This window comes from Hippopotamus amphibius, chromosome 8, assembly GCF_030028045.1.
Source record: "Hippopotamus amphibius kiboko isolate mHipAmp2 chromosome 8, mHipAmp2.hap2, whole genome shotgun sequence".
NCBI lineage: Eukaryota > Metazoa > Chordata > Mammalia > Artiodactyla > Hippopotamidae > Hippopotamus > Hippopotamus amphibius.
Window position 1 is genome coordinate 95853129 of NC_080193.1, and position 23435 is coordinate 95876563.

General features: G+C 35.2%; 1 protein-coding gene across 2 annotated transcripts in view; it reads left to right on the forward strand.

Annotated features, from left to right (window-relative positions):
- ACADL (acyl-CoA dehydrogenase long chain) overlaps nucleotides 1–23145 on the forward strand; it is a 36991-nt gene extending 13846 nt beyond the window's left edge. Inside the window, exons 5-11 of one of the 2 annotated variants that reach the window (XM_057746100.1) lie at nucleotides 715–781; nucleotides 3639–3803; nucleotides 4474–4575; nucleotides 5556–5669; nucleotides 12695–12822; nucleotides 14875–14961; nucleotides 20882–23134. In XM_057746100.1, the coding sequence (XP_057602083.1) occupies nucleotides 715–781; nucleotides 3639–3803; nucleotides 4474–4575; nucleotides 5556–5669; nucleotides 12695–12822; nucleotides 14875–14961; nucleotides 20882–20978 (760 nt within the window). In that variant the 3' untranslated portion in view covers nucleotides 20979–23134. Of the gene's footprint in view, nucleotides 1–714; nucleotides 782–3638; nucleotides 3804–4473; nucleotides 4576–5555; nucleotides 5670–12694; nucleotides 12823–14874; nucleotides 14962–20881 lie in introns of both variants that reach the window. The other variant, XM_057746101.1, reaches the window with a different exon arrangement.
- Nucleotides 23146–23435: the final 290 nt, after the last annotated feature.

Genomic DNA, 23435 nt, shown 5'->3' on the forward strand with positions numbered 1-23435 from the left:
CTCAGCCATAAAAAAGAATGAAACTGAGTTATTTGTAGTGAGGTGGATGGACCTAGGGTCTGTCATACAGAGCGAAGTAAGCTAGAAAGAGAAAAGCAAATACAGTATGCTAACTTATATATATGGAATCTCAAAAATGGTACCGATGAGCCCAGTGACAGGGCAAGAATAAAGATGCAGATGTAGAGAACACACTTTAGGACACGGAGGGAGGGGCAACGGGGATGCTGGGATGAAGTGAGAGAGTAGCATTGACATATATATACTACCAAATGGAAAATGAATAGCTAGTGGGAAGCTGCAGCATAACACAGGGAGATGAACTCAATGATGGGTGATGACTTAGAGGGCTGGAATAGGGAAGGTGGGAGGGAGTCGTGGGCAGGAGGGGATATGGGGATATATGTATAAATACAGCTGATTCACTTTGTTGTACAGCAGAAACTGGCACAACAGTGTGAATCAATTATATTCCAATAAAGATTAAAAAAAACTAGCTCATCTATGTAATCTCAATCAAATATTCATTTTAATAGTTTAGAATATATCAGACATGAGTTTTCAGTGCATTTGTATGAACACTCCTAATATTACTTAAATGTCAATTTTTATAATGGTATAACCAGATTGAATTATCACAATAGATGTACTTACATAACATTTGCATAGTTCATTTATTCCCAATTAATGAATTTTTTATCCTTTCAATTATAGTGATTTGCAAGGAGTAAGAACAAATGCCAGAAAGGATGGAAGTGACTGGATTCTCAATGGAAGCAAGGTGTGTAAAGATGGGCTTCCATAGCCCTCCTCCCCAGAGTCATGCTTTGGGTAACAACGCCTCAAAGACTACGGATCATTGAGTCTCTCAGATCTAGGGACTCACATAAGAATTGAGTTTTCTTGAGTTGGCCCAGGGATTGAGATGTTTTGTTTTGGAGACAGTAAGAATTGTACAACACTTATATTATGTGAGATCTATTCCTATTCTGTGTTCTACTGCATGCCCCCTCACTAATATAAAAAGCATTGTTTTAGCTTCCATACAGCCCTTATCAAGCTAAAAAAGGGAAAGGTGAGGCTCATATTTTCCAAATAAGGGATAAACAATAGTTAATTGTTAATGAATCTGATGTTGATGAGAAGTGGCGGAAAAGAATTCTCATAAATATCAAGAAGATTTTCAAAAGATTTTAGGAGTGAGGTAGTTTTGATGGAATTTGAGAGCCCTGCAACCTTTCTAAGCGTCACATCAACCCACTGATAGAATTGGAGAGCACCTCTGATATAGGTTACAGACAGGCTTAGAAGTAAATATATCCCTTAGAATCTGATATTACTGATGACAGAGGTTTTTGTTTACCTAAAACTGTGTCTAGTATACACTCAGTAACTATTTGTTGGAAGTGCCGAATCCTAACCACTAGACTGCCAAGGAATTCCGTAGAATTTTTTTTGAGGAATATATTTTTCTCATTTATTCAACAAACATTCTTGAAGGCCTCCTATATGCCAAATACTATGCTAAGCACTGAGGATAGATATATGAATAGGAAACAGTCCCTGCCCTCAAGAAGCTCCTAGTACAGAGAGATGTTGAGGGTCTTTTATTATTGTCACTTACAACCATACCATCACCACTGCCTTCATTTGCTGTCATGTAGATAATAGTAACATCATTGGCCCACTTCCCGTTATTTGTAAGTATCAGTGCTCTGGATTTTAGAGCCTAAATCTCCTTATAAAGGGCATGGATGGTAGGTGATGAGAGTAACCAACACCATTTTATACCTGTACTATTTCAAAGGAACAGAGACAAAATTAGATCATTTGAATATAGTTCAATAAATGCTAAGATGATGGTAAATTCAAGGTGCTATGGGAGCACTTAACCCTGGGGAATTTGGAAAGACTTTTTGTTTTTGTTTTTTGCTGCCATGCTGCTTGGCTTGCAGGATCTTATTTTCCCAACCAGGGACTGAACCCGCGCCCTTGCTCTTGACAGTGAAAGCGCAGAGTCCTAACCACTGGACTGCCAGGGAATTCCCTGGGAAGAATTTTGGAAGAGGATGAGTAGGATTCATTGCAGCAGAGTTGGGAAAGGGCCTCTCAAGTAGAGGAAACAAGATTTCCAAAGACCCATGGGTAAGGAGGACCTTAGAATATGGGGGACAGCAAGTAATGCAGTAGAGCTAACCTGAAGAAATGAGGGGACAATGGGATAAAAGATAAGGCAGGACTGGAAAGCTAGTGCCAGTTTGTGATGAATTTTATATGCCCTGCTAAGGGTTAGAATTTATCCTGAAGCTAAGAGGAGCTGTTCAAAGATTTTCAGATGTGAAAGTGGTATGATTAGATTGCATTTTTGAAAGATCCCTCTGACATTGTGATGAACAATAGAGTTGCAGAGAGATCAGTTGTAGGAACTTAAGCCGGAAATAAGGAGGCCCAAAATAAGGTAATGACAATAGAAATGAAAGGAAGTGTATAGATTTTAAAAGTGTTGAAAAGGATTAGAGAGAACTAGATGTCAAATTGAATATGAAGCAGAATTATAATGGATTTATTGGCACATTCACTGACAGAGAGAAAACAGATTGATACTCACGATTAGACAGGAATGGGGGTGAGAAGGTATATGTTCCATGAGTCATCAGGTGAAACTCTCTAGAGCAGGTGGGTATACAGGTCTGGAACCTGGCAAGAAATATGGCTTAGATAAAGATTTGGAGTCATCAGCATAGGGATAGCAACTAAAGCCATGGAAGTGGCTAAGAGGACCCAGGAAACATGCAGAATGAGAGGATAATTATTAATATTTGTTTTGTATATATTTGTTTTCTGAATAAATATTATCTGATAAGCTAGTATCTCTTGTTTAGTTTGTTGTGTTATCTCTCCTTAAGCAGTGTCTTCCTTATTTAGGCCATTTGGAAAGAAGGAGGTCATCTATCATGAAATCGAAACAATGCCTTTTCAAAAACTGATAAATCTGAAAGTACAAATACTTTAATAGTATTGTGCCATTCAGAGCAGATTCCATTTTCTCACTTGAAACTTCTTTCTAAAATACCATCTGTTGGGACTTCTGTGGTGGTTCAGTGGCTAAGACTCAGAGCTCGCAATGCAGGGGGCCTGGGTTCAATCCCTAGTCAGGGAACTAGATCCCACGTGCATGCCGCAACTAAGAGTTTGCATACCACAACTAAAGAGCCCACATGCAGCAACAAAGAGCCCACATGCAGCAACAAAGATCCTGTGTGCTGCAACTAAGACCCAGAGAGGCCTAAATAAATAAATAAATATTTAAAAATAAAATAAAATACGGTTTATCATTTTTATAGACAATTTTGTTTTAATTGGAAAAGAACATAATTGTTAATTATTAATATTATTTACAAAAATAGTGGGAAGAAAATGAATAGAGTTCATTCTTTGAAGCATTGGATAATTTCCCCCTACTCTTTAATAACTTCATGTATGAATAATCAACACTGCAAATATTCAGAGAGAGTACAGAGAAAGGTATAAAGCATGTTTTGTCTGGTTTAGTCTTCTTGAGTACGCTTCCCCTAATCATGACTTACACATGGACCTGAGTTATCGTGGGGCATCATGGTATACTTGGGGTTTTTCAGGTATTCATCACTAATGGATGGCTAAGTGACGTTGTGATCGTAGTGGCAGTCACAAGTCGTGAAGTTCACTCTCCTGCCCATGGCATTAGCCTTTTTCTGGTGGAAAATGGAATGAAAGGATTTATCAAGGGACAAAAGCTACAGAAGATGGGACTAAAAGCCCAGGTAAGTCATAATATAAATTTGTTTTCATAATGTAAATCATTTATAAATATAATTCATATCTATTATTTATAAATAATTGTTTACTCAATTATGCTTTATATATAGAACTACATATAGCTCAAGCATACCTTCCTTCCTATGCTGGATTCTTAAAATATGCTTTTCAGAAATGATTATGATAATTTATTCCACTGTTTATACAACTGTGGTCAGCAATGGAAGTGAATCAGGGTATTTTGAAAATCTGCTTTAGAAAATTAACTGCATGATAATACCATCTATTTTTGAAACTGACTGAAGAAAATTATGAACTAAGAGCAGAAAATATCTTTTCTACTATTTGGTAATTATCTGGTAATTTTTCATTACCAGAAAGAAAAACATGTTTTACTTGATATGCATTAGAAATCCTTAGTCCTCAATACCTGCAGAACTGGACAGTATTAGAGCTAGAATGACAGTGTATTGCAGTAGGAAAGCTGCTTTTGGAATCAGATACATCTGGGTTTGAATCCCTGGTTTACCACTTACTAGTTGTGATCATTAACCACTCCCATTTGGAGTCTAGTTTGTTTTGTTTTTGTTTTTTCCACGGAAATAATAATCACCTCATTAGGTTATTGGGAGATTTAAATGAGATAATTCTGTACTCATTTGTATGATCTCTTAGGATACTGCAGAATTATTCTTTGAAGATGTACGTTTGCCAGCAAGTGCCCTACTAGGAGAAGAGAATAAAGGCTTCTATTATCTCATGCAGGAGCTTCCACAGGTCAGAAGTATTAAAGAGTCTGTCTTTTGATTAGATTATGGACTAGAATAGAATAATATAGAACTATGTAAGTCCATGCATACAAAACTTGTGATACACCCAATCATTTGGGTATAACTTGAAGTTGTAAAAAAATATATATGACTTTTGTAGGCTGGACATGTGAATAACTGAACTCAGGGATATCCAATCAAAGCTTATAAGTGAGTCAGGAAAATAAGATTTTCAGTTCTGTGATTCCTCATTGGAACGATTTTAGTGTCTTAACTACAAATCAAGAATTTTTAGCTTTTTGTAAGGAAATATCAGCCAAAATATTTGCCAGGGCTTTTTGTTTGTTTGGGAATCAAAGAAAGCTGTTAAGTTCAGACTGAAAAGTTTTAGCCACATAGGGTCAGCCCTCACTTCCATGTGTTTTGGAGTGTGGTTGCTGAGTGATTATTGATCCTCCCATGCCAGCATAAGAGCATGCACCTGTCAGGAGACAGCCGCAGCATGGACTATAAACATGAAATGGGACAAGGGCTAGGAACACTGGCACAGAAATAGCATGTGAAAATCACCAATGAGATGGAATTAAACTGACTATGGATGCTTTGCACTAATTCAGCCTATGCACTTTAAAATGTTGATTTCCTCAGGTGTATTAGGATATGTGGTATGCAGATATCAATAAGTAAAAATCAACAACTTTGGAATTTCTTTTCCCATAGATGAGTAAACAAAAGAGGGAAATAAATTACTTATATATCTGTATATAACCACAGTCATTCATAAAAATAAAAGATTTTTTTAGAGACTTATTATAGACTTGTCAAAATAGTCAGAAATCTCAGTGGGAGTCTTTTCTTATAAAGAGTTAAGAAATAAATTAATCTTTAGGTGTTTTATAAAGATTATGTGATTTATTATCATTAAAATCACGTGAAAATCATTTGTATAATGAGAATAATGTTCAAGACCTAATTTTTGGGTTATAGGAAAGGCTACTGATTGCTGACTTAGCAGTTTCAGCCAGTGAATTCATGTTTGAAGAAACCAGGAACTACGTTAAACAAAGAAAAGCTTTTGGGAAAACAGTTGCACACATACAGGTAAGCTTGTTATTAGAATTAGATAGTGTCAATTTACTCATCTGAAATGGGTCTAGGATAAACATGAATATGGAGTAATTTTCATATAGGTGATGTCAACTGAAAAAATATGCACAGCTTAAAAGTTGAGAATTGGGCTTCCTAGGTGGTGCAGTAGTTAAGAATCCGCCTGCCAATGCAGAGGTCACGGGTTCGATCCCAGCTCCAGGAAGATCCTACATGCCACGGAGAAACTAAGCCCGTGTGCCCAAAAAAAAAAAAAAAAAAGTTGAGAATTATGTCTTACTTGGTGGACAAAACTAGGGATGAACGCCCAAAATATAGCCTCTCAGATAGCTCTGAGGGACTGCTCTGAAGAGGTAAGGGAGGAGCCAGGATATATAGGAGTCTTGCAACAAAAACCAGGTAGTCAGAACATCAAAAGATTACTGTTAATTAAAGAAAACCAGGGTTCTCACATTAATGAATTTATCGCTTTTCTATGTATGGGAAGATGCAAGAGTCTGGGCTCATTGAAATCACTCCTTTGATGTGCACCTTAACTATCTAGGGCCAGTATCCTGCTTTTCTTCATTCTGACTCCCCTCAGGGTGTACATTTGGGGTGGCTACAGTGGCTGCTGGTTTGATGGTTGCAATATCCTTTGTTTACCTGTATGGCAGGCAACATTTTTCATCCACAGTGACATTAGAATCCCTGGAAGTGGATGAGATCATTTAGGGAGAGAGTAGAGATTAAGACAAAGGAGACCCTAGGGCAGAGTCCTAAGAAAAAAATTCCAAGATTTAAAAGTAGAATAGGAAAGGAAAAGCCTACAAAGAAAACTGAGACTGGACAGCTAGAAAGGAGAAAGCCAATCAGGCAAGTATTGTTGCAGAAGGCAAGAGAAAAAAGGATTTCAAGTGGATGGAAACAACTTAGAGAAAAAATAAGAAGAGGTCAAGGAGTGCCCATTGGACATAATGATATGGAGGTTATTTCGTTAAGAGCCATTGATGGACTGGTGTGGTGCCAGACCAGAGTGAGCAGAGGAGTAAATGGAAATGAGGAAGTAAAGATACTGATGACTGGCAACTCTTTCCTGAGCTTGGCTGTGGAGTAGTTGAGAGAAAGGATGGTAACTAGGAGGCAAAAAGAGGAGGGTAGGGAGAGAGTGTGGGAAATATTTGGAGATCAAGTGAAACAGCTGGAGATTATTAATTTTTGTTGTTATTATTAGGATGAGAATGCTAGAGCATATTTTAATACCTAGAGAAAGAATTTAGTAAAGAGAGAAAGATTGTAGGTATGGAGAGCATAATTCACTGCATGTGACCTTTGAGAAAGTGTGAGGGTGGGGTGCCAAAGTATAGGCCTTCCCATCCTGACAGGAGAGGTCTTTCCTCCATTGAAACAGAAAGAAAAGAGGAGAAGATGACCAAGGGTTCAGCTCTATTGGTAGATAATTACAAAAGCTATCTTCCAAAGACTTCCATATCTTTTTATATCAGTAAGGAAGAAAGAGATGTGAATGAATGGGGCATGGAGGTAAGGAAGATTTGAAACACCCTCTTCAGAGTGAGAGACTGAACTAGAGACACTTACAGTAAGCTTTCTGGCAGTATTGAGGACCCAAATGAAGTTAGTGGTTATATATTTACTGCGGAACCGTCTGCATTTTTGTGTATTAGGTTTACTGAAAGGGTTTTGCTGCCCAGGTTCAAACACAGAGAAGGTGGATGATTGTGTCTAAACTTCCTGGATTTTGCCAGAAGAACTCAGTATATGGTAGCCATAGTCACTAAAATGTCAATCAAATTTTAGATTCTCTGGTTTCTTCTTAAATGAAGGAACAGTTTATAAATAATGCAGTCATCAAAAAACCTGGAGTTGAAAGTCTAATTGAAAAATTCTAAGTGGAATGTCTTGGCTGAGTGGTGTTGTGAAGGGAAAGAAATACCTTGATAACTTTTCAGGACAGCATTATAGAAGTCAAGTTCACATGTGGTTTAAATCCTAGTACAGCTACGTAACTCTCTGTCATCTAGGCAAGTTGTATTATCTCTCTCAGAAGTACTTTCTCATTGGTAAGATGTGAATAATGTGAGTAGCTACCTCAGAGTCGTTATGAAGACTGAGGTAATACACTTATTAGAATATTGCCTGGCAAAGCAAGCTTTCATTAAAGTTAGCTATTACAGTTGTCCCTTGAACGACACAGGTTTGAACTGCACAGGTCCATTTACATGTGGATTTTTTTCAATAAATACATTGGAAAAATTTTTGGAGATTTGAGACAGCTTAATAAAACATGCAGACGATGTGTGTAGCCTAGAAATATCAAAAAAATTAAGGAAAAGGTATGTCATCGTTGCATAAAATGTGTAGATACTAGTCTATTTAACATTTGCTACCATAAAACGTACAGAAATTCATTATAAAAAGTTAAATTTATCAAAACTTATGCACACACTTACAGACCATACACAGTGCCACTGATTACACTAGGCTACCATAAAGCAATCACATTACTGTTTCTTTCTTATCAATGCACTAATTGTTTTGCCTATAAATAAATTAAATTTCTTTTTCATATAATCTTTTCATTTTGAGAAATGTTGATATACATGATTTGTTTCACTGAGCAAATATGTATTGATTGCCTTCTAAAGGTTTTGTGCTCAAATGTAATTTGATAGGCATGTCTCTGGAAATATACACTATAAGCTCCTAGCAGCACAAAGAGAGTGGTACTACTTGGTATCACTCTGTGACTTTCCCAACTGTATCCAAAGTGGAATTAGTATCATTTGCTTCTCAAATCCAACCACCACCACTTTCACATCAAAATGTTTATTAAAATACTCATGCCTTTAGCCCTATCCTGGATACTATAAAATGTGAACCAAATAAACATATTTTCCATCCTGTTGGAAATCTACACTTCCTATGTTTATGAACTTCATATTGAAGTACAACAAAGTGACTAGAATATTACCCAGATTGCCTGTATAGCTCAGAACATTAAATGTTATTTGACATTTAACCATGAAAAAAATAGAAAATTGGTATAATATTTTCCATAGGAGAAAAAGTTTCTTCTGAAATATTTATTTATTTACTAATATATGTGTGTATATATGTAGATATGTATGTATGTATTTTGATAGCAAAAAGAAAAGAAATATTCTTAATCCCTTTGAAAGCAAGTGCCATTTTATTGTTGCCTTCTTTCAAAGGTAGTTTATTAAAATTTCACTAGGTGGCAGTAGCATTCTGTTTCCACAGGTATCTATAGCATTGGTAGGAGCCATATTGTTTTCCAAGTAAGTGTGTGGTTCTGAGATTTCTGAGATATTTCTTCTAATCTTCTTGTTTATATAAATAAATATCTTTGAATGATATTTTCATATTCAATCTAGATACATATTCAGAGAAAATGAATGACCAATTCGTGCTTATGCCTCTTGTTATAGAGCTGAATATACAATGGTTCAAGTATTAAATTGAAAAAGTAGACCTTTAAATGTTATACTTGGCCAAATATCATTTTTATGACCATATAATGATTCAATTTGTTATTCAGTTTGTTTCTCTTTGTTATCCTTGAACTTTGAACATGTTGGGCCTTTCTGACCACTTGGATGCGTTTCACAAAATTTATTTTCTTTTTAGAATGGAGACCTACTTAGGTTGCGATAGTTACAGGATTTTCATTTTGTCTCATCCATACTCTCCCCAGTTGCTGCCAAGTCTTATGCTTTTCTGTGGAATGGACAATACAATAGTAAAATTCAGATATTAAATAATGATAATACCTGTCATTGATAATGTTCCCGATATGCCAGGCACTGTGCTAAATGGATTGTTTCTTTTTTTCTTCACAGCTCCATTTAATAAATATTATACTTGTCCTTATTTTACAGATTAGGACATTGAGGCATGGAGAGGTTAAGTAACATGCCCAAGATTACAAAAGTGTTCTAACTCTGGAGCCTATACTCTTAACCCATTCACTGGTTTTACTACCCAGAGATCTAAGGTAGATAGACCTTTTTTCTTTTCCCACCGCTTTCACCCATGGACAATGAAGTGAAAATTCAATGTTCTTTTCTAACACGGGCTTTAGTTATTTCCTGTGTGGTAAGTGCTCTTGCTTCTAAGGGAACAAAGTATTAGGGAAAAAATAGGAGAGATAAATAACACTTCTTCCTTACATTTCTCCCAAAAGGGAATATATTGACCTTAGATCTTGCGTGTGGGATTATATAAAATCAGGTAGCAAACCTCAGCTGTTATAGTTTATACTTGAGTCATAATATGAGTACATCTAATGGTAATGTTTAAATGGAATACTGGGCTCAATAACTTCTCTAAGGTGTCTTCCAATTCCATAATTCTATGATTCTAAGAATTGTGTTATTCAAAACTCTGAAAGAGACTCTATCTGACCCACTTTGTAACTTTAGGGAAATTTTTTAAATAAAATGCTAGCTACAGTATGATCTATGAGCATGTTATTAATGAATGTTAAAAATACTGCTGTGAGCATGCTGATCATTCACCAAAAGCACCTAGCTAGTAACGTGTGGTGCGATTATTAGCTACCATTCATTAGAGAGTAAGTTCTGAAAGCATGATGCAGTGTCTGCAGTGAAGAGCAAAGACCAAATCTGTTTGGTAACACCCAACTCAATGCCAAGAGTATGTAAATATTTAATCTCTTTATCCCCTGAGAGTAAATTATGTATTCTTGGAGGCCTTAATTCCTTCAAACCTGTGAACCTGAATGCACGGAAGCAAGAATTTTCTAAATGAGCCCGTTCTGGTCTGAAATTTAACTTCAGCTTCTAGGAGCTCCTAGCATTTCCATAGAAACAGCTCTTATATGAGACAGTTGGGCTTAGAGATCTTGATTCTTTCATTTGGTAAATAGTGCCTAAATTCTCAAATGTGCCATCAGAGGTGGGGATGGGGTATGCAATAGTATCTTGAGACTTGTCAGATTCCCGCTTATTTTCCAAATGAAGTATCATAGATAGTGTCATTGACCGACACCAAGAGTAAGCTGGGGACTCAGTTTCAGGGATTTTCATGGAATGTATACTCATCTGTTTCCAACATATAGAAGGACACTTCCCCACTTTTTTGTTTCCTGTTCCATCTTTAGATTTTTCTGTGAGTAAACATGGATGTCTGGGGTAGGGGTGGGGGACTTTGTGCTGATTTAAAGGGCAGAAACTTGGCCTCATTAAATATAAATGAATAGAAAGGGAGATAGAAAAAGTAAGGGAAAGTGTGAGAGAGGAAGAAAGTTTTGGTGTAACCTGGCATGTTCTGAATTAGAGGCCAGGATACAAGAGGTGAAAAAGTATGATGCCAGCCTTCCCACTGCTTGGCTTTAGAATCATTAGATGCCAGTCACATTGTCTGTTTCTAGAACAGGATGCAGCAAGCCCAAGGGAAAGGCAGTCAGTTATGTTGACACATTTTTGAGGAATCTGTCCCTCAGAGCTCCTTCTCCAGCTGACGCACCCTGGTCTTGCCTGGCCTGGGTCTTACTATACTCCTTTTCTACTCTTTTCCAGAAATGGAAAATACCCAAACTGTCTCCACCACAATGATGCTTTGAAGGGTTCGGTTTTGTGGTTTGAGATTGCTGTAACCAGTAGCAAAGGCAGGGTCAACATCCTCTGAATATCTGGTCCCTGAAGCCTTCTTTTGAGAATGCAATCATGGCTTTGGACTTGCCATTGCATAGGTGGGGTGTGTTTATAATTTCGAGTTTGAGTTTCACTGTGCCATCAAGTTAGTGCCATTGTCATTAACTTCCATGCCTTTTATTAGCCGCAGTGAAGGTCGTACTCATAAATTCCAAGCAGAATGACCAAAACTCTGTTCCTGTCTGAATTTCCACAAGGAATGTGGAGCCAGCTGACCATACCTGAGTCTTGAACTTGAGATCAAGTAGAACGGGGTATATTTTTGGAGGTTACCCAAAGTGGAAAGCCAGTAGTATTTCAAATCCTAGCCAGTTTCCTAAAGGAGGGTCAAGAGTTGGTGCCAAAGAGACCAGATGTAAACTCGAAGTTCAAGGTGTGAGAGCCATGAGTCAGGAATGCAAAAAAATCTGATTGAAGTAAGAGCAATTAAGAACAATTGAGGATGGTCTAGATGAGTGGTCTCCAACCTTTTTGGCACCAGGGACTGGTTTTAGTTTCATGGAAGACAGCTTTCCCACGGGCAGGGGAGGGGTGGGGGTAGGTTGCGGACCCCTGGTCTAGATGGAATGATTTCCAAGAATGCTATTGGTTGTCTATGGCCAGCAGGAGGAGGTATATAGGTATGTTAAATTGACAATTCCAGACAATTTAGTTCATTAGAGACTGTGCAAGTATTGGGATGAGAGGGAGGGTGGGGAAAGGTGGAAGAGATTGGGGAGGTACTGGACTTTGATGTCTTGAGTGTTCTGATTCTTTTATTCTTCTACTGCATTCTACAGATCTTGGTTAAATATTTTGCAATATAAAATAATAGTTTAATGAGTATTTTTGATGTTGCCCTTCCAGCTTGTTACTTTGTTACTTTATTACTGTAAGACAAAGAAGCAGAAAATGTGTATACTTAATTTCATTAATAGTGAAAAATTCTTCATGGATTTAAATTCTGGACAAAAATGGGTGTTTTCAACAGCTGTACCTAAAGGACTGTACCACAAAATGGTACTCACCCATTAAAGTCATAACTGTTTTTTGAAAAGTTCCCTAAATGGTCTAAGTTTTTTAACTTAAAACATGAGATGTTATTTATATATTTATCTACTGTTCCATCTTATCTTTTAGTACATTTTCTTAGCAATGAAATGTAGTGGGTTTTAATTTAAGCTCTTTAGTTAACTTATGCCTCTTTTTTGGAGGAAAAAAACAGTAATTCCACTTTTGTTTTGCTCTAAGATCTTTTATTTTATAATTTTTGATATGCTAAGTGACTCAAAATATGCTCTTCTCATATGCTCATCTTTTCCTTTCATTTCCTTTAAACTCAAGACGGTGCAGCATAAGCTAGCAGAATTAAAAACCGACATTTGTGTAACCAGAGCTTTTGTGGACAGCTGTCTCCAGCTGCATGAAACGAAACGTCTGGAATCTGCCACTGCTTCCATGGCAAAATACTGGTATGCATGCTACGGTAATTAAAATGTGGTGTTTGTACAGACTGTTATGGAATTCTTCCAACTTGAAATTCAGCCTTGAGAGTCTTAAAGGAAGAAGGCTAAGCAAATGAAAACTAGCAGTAAGAACCAACTTTTAAAAAAATGCTGAAAGGTCCCATTAAGCCTATTTATAATGTGCTAAAACTTACTCAAAATGGTTTTTGACTTTTAGCTTGCCATGGAAAGTAAAATATTAAGAGACTAAAATAGGATGACTGATTAGTTCATTCAAGTAGTTTAATCTCAAATTATCTGAAGAGTGGCAGTATAGTGAGATCACAGAAGAACAGTAATACTTAGAGTCCTGAGATAGAGTCCCAATTCTTTCATTAAATAACTACAATTAAATTTAATTATTTTGGGGCCAACATTTTGATATCTGTGAAATGAGTAGATTGGGCAAGATTTTTCTATTTAAGATGTTTTCCAGATCTAAGAAAAATGTCTGAACATTTGACTATCCACTCAAAAGTTGTACATGCTCTATTAAGCAAAAGGGAATAAAAATGTTCTATAGAACAACTTTCATTTGTGTTAAGGATGATTAGTAATGGTATTAAAGATGTATTAATTGAAAAAAGACCCCTGTAAGGCTTTTGTGTATTTTAAGATGCAAGAACATAGTTTAAATCAGATTCTGGAAGTGGGTTTTGTTTCCTCTTTTAAAAACAAACATTCTCACATCTCATTAGCCCCAAAATAACCTGCAAAAAATTCCTGTCATTATTCATTAACTTGTGTTCAGTTCAGTCAGAAGTAGAATGGGGAAATATGCAGAGTAGTGGTTTATGTAATGACTCCAAGATAATAAAGTTGCCAGGTTGAAAAGTCACATGAAATTATTAGGAACTTGCACTTTTGGGGGAGACATTTTATATTTACATTTAGGGCAAGTTTTTTGACTAGTGGAAAAACTGTAAAATATTTTTAGATAAGATATTTTTTGAAAAAGAGGTGTTTGGATAGCTGTTGGCTTTACTTTTCTTTGAAAACACCAGGTTTATAGACATACTGGTATTTCATACTGGAGCAAAGGGAGCAACTAGTTACAACCCAGGAAATATTTCACTAAAATACTTGCCAAATACAAAAATCTATAGAATTTCAAATATCATTGCCCCCTAAATCTTTTCTGTTAATCATTATATTGTTACTGTTTTCCTCAGGAACATCCTGTCCTGTCCTATGGCTTGAGTTAAAAATTATTTTTTATAGGAAAATGTGTCTGTGCTTAGTTTTAATTTATATTTCCCACTGTTGCAAGTAAGTTGAAATGATCTTGAACTAACTTGTATTTTATGTTAAGATGAATAAAATTCCTACCAATTATCTTATGGATTTTAACAATAGTTAAAATTGTTGTGATAAGATCAGAAAAGAGTATTTCTCAAGCACATCATATTAATATACATATACTTAGGAATAATAATTCCCAAATAATCATTAGTGTTCCTATATGATAAGTATTCTAATAGAGGTCTGTCCTCTTAGGTTTTCACTTTTACTTTCAGCTTATTTCTGAAAACCCTAAAAAAAATTTTTTTCACAGTTACTAAAATTCAGAATTGCAACCTTTGGGTAGGAAGTGACATATTTGAGGGGAAAAAAAAAACATTACGCAAGGCAAAAGAAAATAGATGACTGATAATTATTCAGTTATCTTAGATCACATAGGGAATCTGAATAAATTAGACTAAATTCAAGTTTTTACTATATTCTTTTCAGGTCAACACCTAATAAATAGTCTAAGCTTTCTACATTTTGTTTCTAGACTTAACAAAAACCCAGACAGAAGTATAATTGATGAAGAAAATATTCATTATGTGAAAATTCTCTTGAGATTTATTTCACATGTAATTTGTATCCATCTTCTCTGGTTGGCTAATATGCCTAATTTTGTTTGATAAATGTAAGCATTTAAACAATCATAAAGAATTTGTTTCCTGATTGTAAAGTATCTCATGAAAATTCATTTCAAATGTTCCTTTTCTGCTTTTTATTTTGGTCATCTAGGGCAACTGAGTTACAAAACAGAGTAGCTTATGACTGTGTACAGCTGCATGGAGGTTGGGGATACATGTGGGAGTACCCAATTGCAAAGTGAGTATGCCTGTTGTGTTACATGCTTCTGGGTGGTGTGAAGAAAAAGGAAAATTTCTTTACCTGCCCTTTCTACATTGAGTATAAAAGGAAAGGAGGTGCAAAATCTTTGCATTTTTCAACTGGCTATGGAGTGTGTTTAAGTAGATAGAAATAGCTTCATGTTATCAGCTCACCATTAGGATTTTATCATTTTTTCAAAAAGTGAAGATATACTTCAGTATACAATATATTGAATATAAATATAAATAAATATGTGTATAGTATACTAAAGCTTTATTTGAATCATTACACAGAAGGATTAATACCACTTTTTTATAGTTGGTATTAATACCACTTTTATTTAATTGATTATGGTTAATTATTCAGGTTTTTTCTAGATTTTCACCATGACAAACAATGCTACAATAAACACCTTCAAAACAATGCTGCAATAAACACCTTCGTACATTTATATTAGAGGCATGTGTTTTTTTTTCCTTTAAGAACTTTTATTGAGATACAATTGACATACAATAAACTGCATATATTTAAAGTGTACAATTTGACATTTTTTTCTTATTAGTAATAGATACATGTGTTTTTGATTACAACAGGACAAAGTCACAAAGTAGTACTGCTAGTTCATTCAAAAGTATGCATATTTTAAATTTTAATGCATTTCCAGATCACTTCCTCCAGTTTGAAGCAACTCATACTCAAATGAACAAAGTCTGAGGATGACATCCTCCTAAGCTATGAGTGTTATTGCCTTTTAAACTTTGTGCTAATCTAATAGGTGAAAAATAGGTTATTATTTTTTCTTTAATTTGCATTGACTATTAGTGATTTTATTTTGTTTTATTTTATTCTCCTGTGGTAAGAGCACTTAACAGGAGATCTACCCTCTTCACAAAATTTTAAATGTGCTGTACAGTATTGTTAACTGTAGGCACAATGCTGTACAGCAGGTCTCTACAATTTATTTATCTTGCTTAACTGAAACTTTATGCCCATTAATTAGTAACTCTTCATTTCCCTCTCTCTTTAGCCCCTGGCAGCCACCATTCCTCTTTAAGGCTATGAATCTGACTATTTTTAGATACCTCATTTAGGTGGGATCATGTAGTATTTGTCTTTCTGTGACTGGCTTATTTCACTTAGCAGAATGCCCTCAGGTTTCATCCAGGTGGTGACATATGGCAGAATTTCCTTCTGTTTAAGGTGGAATAGTATTTCATTGTATGTTATACTACAGTTTCTTTATCCATTCACCTGTCCATGGACATATAGGTTGTTTCCACATCTTGGCTGTTGTGAGTAATACTGCATTGAACATGTGAGCGCTAGCATCGCTTGGAGGTCTTGATTTCAATTCATTTGAATAAATACCTAGAAGTGGGATTTCTGGATCATATGGTAGTTTTATTTAATATTTTGAGGAACTTCCATACTGTTTTTCATAGTGGCTGCTGTGCACCACTTTGCATTCCCTTTAACAGTCTGCCCGTATTGCGATTTCTTCATATCGTTGACAACAGTTGTCTTTTGGCTTTTTGTTAACAGCCATACTGACAGGTGTGAGATGATATTTCGTTGTGGTTTTGATTTGCATTTCCCTAGTGATTAGTGACATTGAGCATTTTTTTCATATACCTTTTGGTCATTTTTATGTCTTCTTTGAAAATAATCACTTTTTTAAAACTTAAAAAAAAAAAAAAAGACTACAAAGAAATTAACCTGCATATGAAAGGAATCTAAGTTGTTATGTCTTAAATTTTTTATTGTTTGTTTTGCTCTAAAAACAAATCAAAAGCATTATTTTTTTCTAAGTGGAATTTGTATTTCCTTCAAATTAAATTAAATACAGCTTTTGTATTGTATTACATATGAATATTCTTGTACCAGTTTGTCAGTATGCAGCATCCTCTTCCATATTTCTTCCTTCATCTCCATAATTTCTTCTTTCCCTCTTCCTGTGGTCTCTTGCCTCCAAGAGACTAATAATCTCTCCATGGCATTTCTCCTCATCACTCTAGAAAATATATTTTTCCTCTTATTTGGCAATATTTTCAGTTTATAAAATTTTCCTAAGGAAGTTTTTGCTGTATACAGAGAAGTCCAATTTAGTTTTGTTTTGTTTTTAAAGATTTATTTATTTATTTATTTATTTATTTATTTATTTATTTATTTTTGGCTGCATTGGGTCTTCATTGCTCTGTGAGGGTTTTCTCTAGTTGTGGCGAGCTGGGGCTACTCTTCATTGCAGTGCGCAGGCTCCTCATTGCGGTGGCGTCTCTTGTGGAGCGTGGGCTCTAGGTGCTCGGGCTTCAGTAGTTGCAGCATGCGTGCTCAGTAGTTGTGGTGCATGGGCTTAGTTGCTCTGTGGCATGTGGGATCTTCCCTGACCAAGGATCGAAACTGTGTCCCCTGCATTGGCAGGCGGATTCTTAACCACTGTGCTACCAGAGAAGTCCCCAATTTAGTTTTGTTTTTTTTTTTTTAAGAACTTTTATTGAGATACAGTTAACATACAATAAACTGCATATATTTAGAGGGTACAATTTGGTACCCCAATCTCCCAATTCATTCCCCTGCAACCCTCCCCACTTTCCCCACTTGGTGTCCATATGTTTGTTCTCTACATCTGTGTCTCTATTTCTGCCTTGCAAACCGATTGATTTGTACCATTTTTCTGTATTCCACATATATGTGTTAATATATGATATTTGTTTTTCTCTTTCTGACTCACTTCACTCTGTAGGACAGTCTCTAGGTCCATCCATGTCTCTACAAATGTCCCAATTTAGTTTTGAATCTGAGAATGAGAATGCTCTAAGCTTCTAGAAACTTCTTATAATTTTAATCTAAATACAGAGTATCTAAAAGGGAAAAATTATCAAACTAGTATTCAAACTTCCTTTCAGATTTATCATTTTGGCAAACATGATTGAAAACATTTGATTTGCTTATAGTCCTTAATGAGGAAAATAAACATTTTATTCAAGTTACAGTAAGAACAGAAGTTCTAGCATAGATATAATTTACCAATTTTCTGTAGCCACTGAGCAGCTCAGAAAGCTTTTATCACAGGGTGTATATAATTTAAAACTTTTTATAAAAACTCAGCAACATGTAGGGTTTTTCCTCCAGAATGTAGGCATGAAGTAGCTAAATAATTTCCTTTTCTTAATCAATCCTTGGACTTGGATTTTGGTATATCCTTTCAGAACTGCTTCAAAGAAGCCTTAATCAAAAGCAGATTTATTTTTTTATCTTTTTATAGTCATGAAATCAGAAGTAAACACTGAGTTATGCTAGCACAAATTAAATCATTGCTGGAATTTTTCCCGTGTGTTTTCATGTTTTATTCACAATATTAATCCATCTTATTTACAATATTCACAATGCTTAGAAAGTAAAATAGTAATGGATGTTTATGTTTTTCTACTTAACTGTGCTATTATAACTGCTGCTGGGAATGTAGACATGTTGTGGCTCAGTGCTTGTCCAGTTTAGTTCAGTTCCTAAGAAAGGTGAAGAGGAGTCAACAATCTGCATGGTCCAAGATTAGAGCATAGCATAAGTCTTGGTCTCTGTTTTCTCAGAGGCAATTCCATCAGGTCAATAGTGAGCAAAAATTGTAACTTGATGGCTTATTTGAAATCCTTAGTTTCAATTTGAGAGACTTATATTTCCTTTCAGGAATAATAATCCCCTTCTTGGCCAGCTTGTTGGTTTGAAGACTGTATGAACTTTTGTTATCTTTTTTTTTTTTTTTAATGTAGACCATTTTTAAAGTCTGTTGAATTTGTTACAGTATTGCTGCTATTTCATGTTTTGTGGTTTTCTTGGAGGCAAGGCATGTGGGATCTTAGCTCCCTGACCAGGAGATGAACCTGCACCGGCTGCGTTGGAAGACAAAGTCTTAACCACTGGACTATCAGGGAGGTCCCTGAACTTTTAAACTAGACTGCTATTTCTCTCCCCAAAGACATAGGGAAGGAATTTTTCATATGCTAACGAGAGAGAGTAGTAGATAATATCAAAAAAGCTAATTAGATCCATTAGGCAATATGTAGATGAAGTGTATAGACTTTGATGTGATCGAAAAAAATCATTCTAATTGGGGTTTTTATATCTTATGACTAAACTATATATATATATATCTGTATAGATATGTATATACACACACACAACTATATATTAGTGTGTGTGTGTTGCTGAGTCTTGGTTTCACAGATCAAAGAGGTGCTTTTTACTTTTTGGTTTTGTTTTATTTGTTTTCTGTTTGTTTAACAATAACTGGTCTTAAGCATATGAGTTTACTTCAGTCTTACTCATTAGGCTTGGGCAAATGAGAGGAGAGGCTTAAATTTTGCCATTTCAAAACCTGTCTGATGTACTAGGAAGAGCAGCCCAAGATATAGAGCTTCATCACTGTGTGGTTAAACATTTCTTCTGCTTCCTTTTCTCTGTTAATTTTAGTTGATGACTGAATTCAATTAGTAACCTATAAAAGGTCTACTGATCTCTGTCAATTACCTACTCCATTGGAACTTCTTGAATGTGAAAAAAAAAATATGCCCAACCTGCTCTAAAAATGTCTAAAAGCATTGAGATTGCTGGAACAGGCTGAAATGCCAGGCAGTTCCTCTAAATGAAAGTGCTGGATTTTGTGGGCAACAGTGAAATCTGCTCAATAGAAAAAATATATTTGAAAACACAAATATCTCTAGATTTCAAGTTTCATCAGAAAGTAGGTATTGAGACTAAAATCCCTTTGTAATTCCTTTGTAATACAAATCAATAAATATTTATTAAGAACTCACTGTTTGCAAGGTACCGTAAAGAACATGGACAAAGAAAAGTCCATTGGTCATGTTCCTAGAGAGCCGGCACATTTAATTGGTCTCAAAAATTAAATAAAAAAACAAAAACAAAAACGGATTTAATGTTTGAAAAAAAAAATGCTTTTGAATTTGTCTGTTAGAAAAGTCCAAAGCTCAACAACTAATTCTACATTTCTGGACCAATGGAAATATTGAGATATAATAAAAAAGATATTTGCCAAAGTGACAGGATACCCACCTTTTCATTCCAGGCTGCCAATGATCTGTTATGTGACCATTAAATAGTAACCATTAATTAGTACATGTATTAACTTTTCTACACCTCATTTCCTTTACCTGCAAAATGATGATAATTATCCTCCCTAATTCCGGAGCTGAGAGGATAAAATGAGATGAGAAAAGGTAAAAACAACTATATAGTGTTATGGTTGTGTCATCACTACCAAAAGTGAATTCCTTCTTGTTTTTTTTATTCAGTGTACTCAGCCACTCAGTGTTTTAACCTCTTACATTACTGGAGTGACTATTAATCATTCCTAGGAAATAAGTTACTTGTTAACTTTGTGAAGTTATATTTTCTGAAACATCAATTTATACTGCTGATGGCAGCGGTAGTGGTGGGAATCTAAAGGATGTTAGAAAATATGTACTTTCTTTTCTCTTTTGTTTTTTATAAAACCAGTAGATTTCAACTTTTGGGGGAACATTAAAGGTAACAAGATATTAAGACATTCCACCCATTTCTAAATTTAAAATATCCCTTTTTGGAATGTTATTATATGTGCTGAATTTTACAAAATTAAGTCAAAAGAAACATACTTATAAATGTTATTTTGAGTTTGTAATCTCTAAAAGCAAACTAAAACAAAGCTATGCAAATGATCAATATCTTAATAGAATTTTATGATTATACCAATCTAGGGCAAATGCCATACTGAAAAAAAAGTGATTTATGAAGAACTTTTATTGTTTGGATTTCATTACATGAATACTTTAAAATAATTAATAGTTACCTGGTGAGTCAGAATTTACAATTTCTAATATCTTTTGTTTATTTTATTCATTCAATCATCTTCTTATTTATCCAGAGCTTATGTGGATGCCCGAGTTCAGCCAATCTATGGCGGTACCAATGAAGTAATGAAGGAATTGATTGCAAGAGACATTGTCCGTCCTGACAAGTAGACATTGGCCCACATCCTGGAATCCTATTACAACTAATCTGGTTCTAAATCTACTCAAGATAAAATACAACCTGCAAAGGGAGGGAACACTAAACATGTTTTTATATGCTCTCTCTGTAGAGAAAGAAATCAAATGCAAATTTAAGAGTAACACAATGGGGGGGTGGGTAGAAATCTTTGAATCCAAAGATCCTAAAGTTTTCCAATATAAGCTTTAACTTTTAATTTTTTATATAGCTGAGAGGCAAAGATTTTCTGATTCTAGACGCCTTAATGTTTTATTTGTCCCTAAAATTCTAAAAGATCATAATCGCTTAGATCTTTAAAATAGAGGCAGAAATAATTTTATTATACTATAGAAATGGGATTAATAATATTTACAGCATATTGACTTTGAAAAGGAAAAATAAATATGATTTACAGTGCAAAATAAGTTTAGCTATCTTTTATTCCAAATTCCCCAGAACAGTTTCTACCACCCTACCCTAAACCTGTTTTTAAGTAATGAAACACTTTCTTCAAACCAAAGCTTATGCCGAATCCTTGTGAAATCCTGATGTGTGAGGAGCTGCTCTGGTTGAAGCAGGAAGCTTTCCTACCTTTTGGCCCTTAGAACCACTAGGCTCAGCTAACCAAATCCCAACTGCAGAATGCCGTTGGTTCCCTCAACCACTGACACCTTGGCTTTCAATAGATTTCCATCCTAGTCTGACTTCTGGGAGAACACAGAATAATCCATCATCCTTTAGTTTCAAGATATTGATATGTTTTATAGGTATCAAAACAATTACTTTTATTTTGGAGCAGTGGAATTTTTAAATTAATTTAACATATTTATACTTTGTGTCTCTATAATCCAGGCTGGTAAAAATATGATGAAAAATATGATTTAAAAAATTGGCAAGATCCCTGCTAATAAGTGAATAAACAAATAAGTTATAATGTAAGAAGTAAATAAAATAAATAATACTTTAAATCATGATAAAGGCAATAAAGGAAATAAGGTAAGCATTTAAAATAGGAAAGTGAGGAAATGACATTTGATTTGACTTATCAAAAATAAGACATTGATTTGTAAACTGCTGGCATCATTTTAGTATTGTTTTTCTTTGCATATATTGGTGAGACAGTGAATAAAGTAGTTTATAGATGGAAATAAATAGATGTATTCTTGTTTGACTTAGAAAACCTAAACATTTTATTTGGTATTGTGGGTATTAAACATTGTTTTTTAATGCAATCATTATAACTAGATAGAGCAGAGAGAAGAAAAAATACTTTGATACCATTCTGTCCTAGTCTTACATACCTGTGATTTGCTCCTGGATAGAAGTTTGTATGATTGCCAACTTGAGTTCTTGCTCAGTAAACACCATGCAAAATGGGTTAAAATAAATTCTTATCAGATATTACTGTTTTTGCCGGTATCACCTCACTCCTATTACCAGGAAACAATAGAGAATTAGAGAGACCGACCACCCATCCTCATCCCCGGCCCCTTTCTCCATCTTAAATGAAACTAGATTTTAGGAATTAAACATCTGTAGGATAAACAGTAAAGTAACATAATAGGAAGCACCTGCTATGTAGAGGTGGACAAACCTAGGTTTGAATGAGTACTCTACCATTTAGCAGCTACTGGACCTTGGGCAAATTACTTAATTTCTCAGGATTCTTTCAGGTGTAAATGACAAAGAAACCCAATTCAGACCATCCTAAGCAAAAACTTGAGTGTGCTAGCTAAAGTGACTTGTAGAGTAGCTTATACAGTTTAAAGAACTATAGGAACTCGTGTCTCAGTGGCCTGATTTGGGGGTTTAGAACCACCAGCACTTAAACTATATCTGTTTATTTCTACTTTTCTTTGCAAATTAGCCTAATGGACACTGCAGAGATGTTTCATTATAGGGCTTGTAAAAATGACCTTGGGCTGCTTCAGGCCTACATCCTTCAGCACAATGTCACTATAAGGTGGGGGAAAGGTGCATTATGATTGACAGTCTCATCAGGAACACACTGACTGGGGGAAGCAGTTCCTGAAGCAGAGTGGTATTATCAAAAGAAAGAGAACAGAAAGTCTGCTGAGCAGCCCTAAAGCACTCTCATACACACAAATAAGCTTATTACAGTCCACTAGAGCTAGGAATAGGTTCTTGTAATTTTTATATATCAGAAAGTGAAAGGACTTCTAAGGTAGGATATTTTCTTGGAATGCTCCCTGAGATCTGTTTTCTATCTCTTCTAAGCTGGTTATTTATATGGCAAATTCAATCTTCTTTTGCACCCCCAAAAGAAGCAAGTGTTGTATCATGAGCTTAAAGCAGAGAGCAAAACAAGGAACTCAGAATGTGTTCCTTAACCTTTTATTTAGTTTTCATTTCTTAAATAGCTAATCTTCGTGTTTTGCTTGTGTGGCTTTGATTTTTGTCCCCTAGGGAAGGAATTTATCATCTGAATC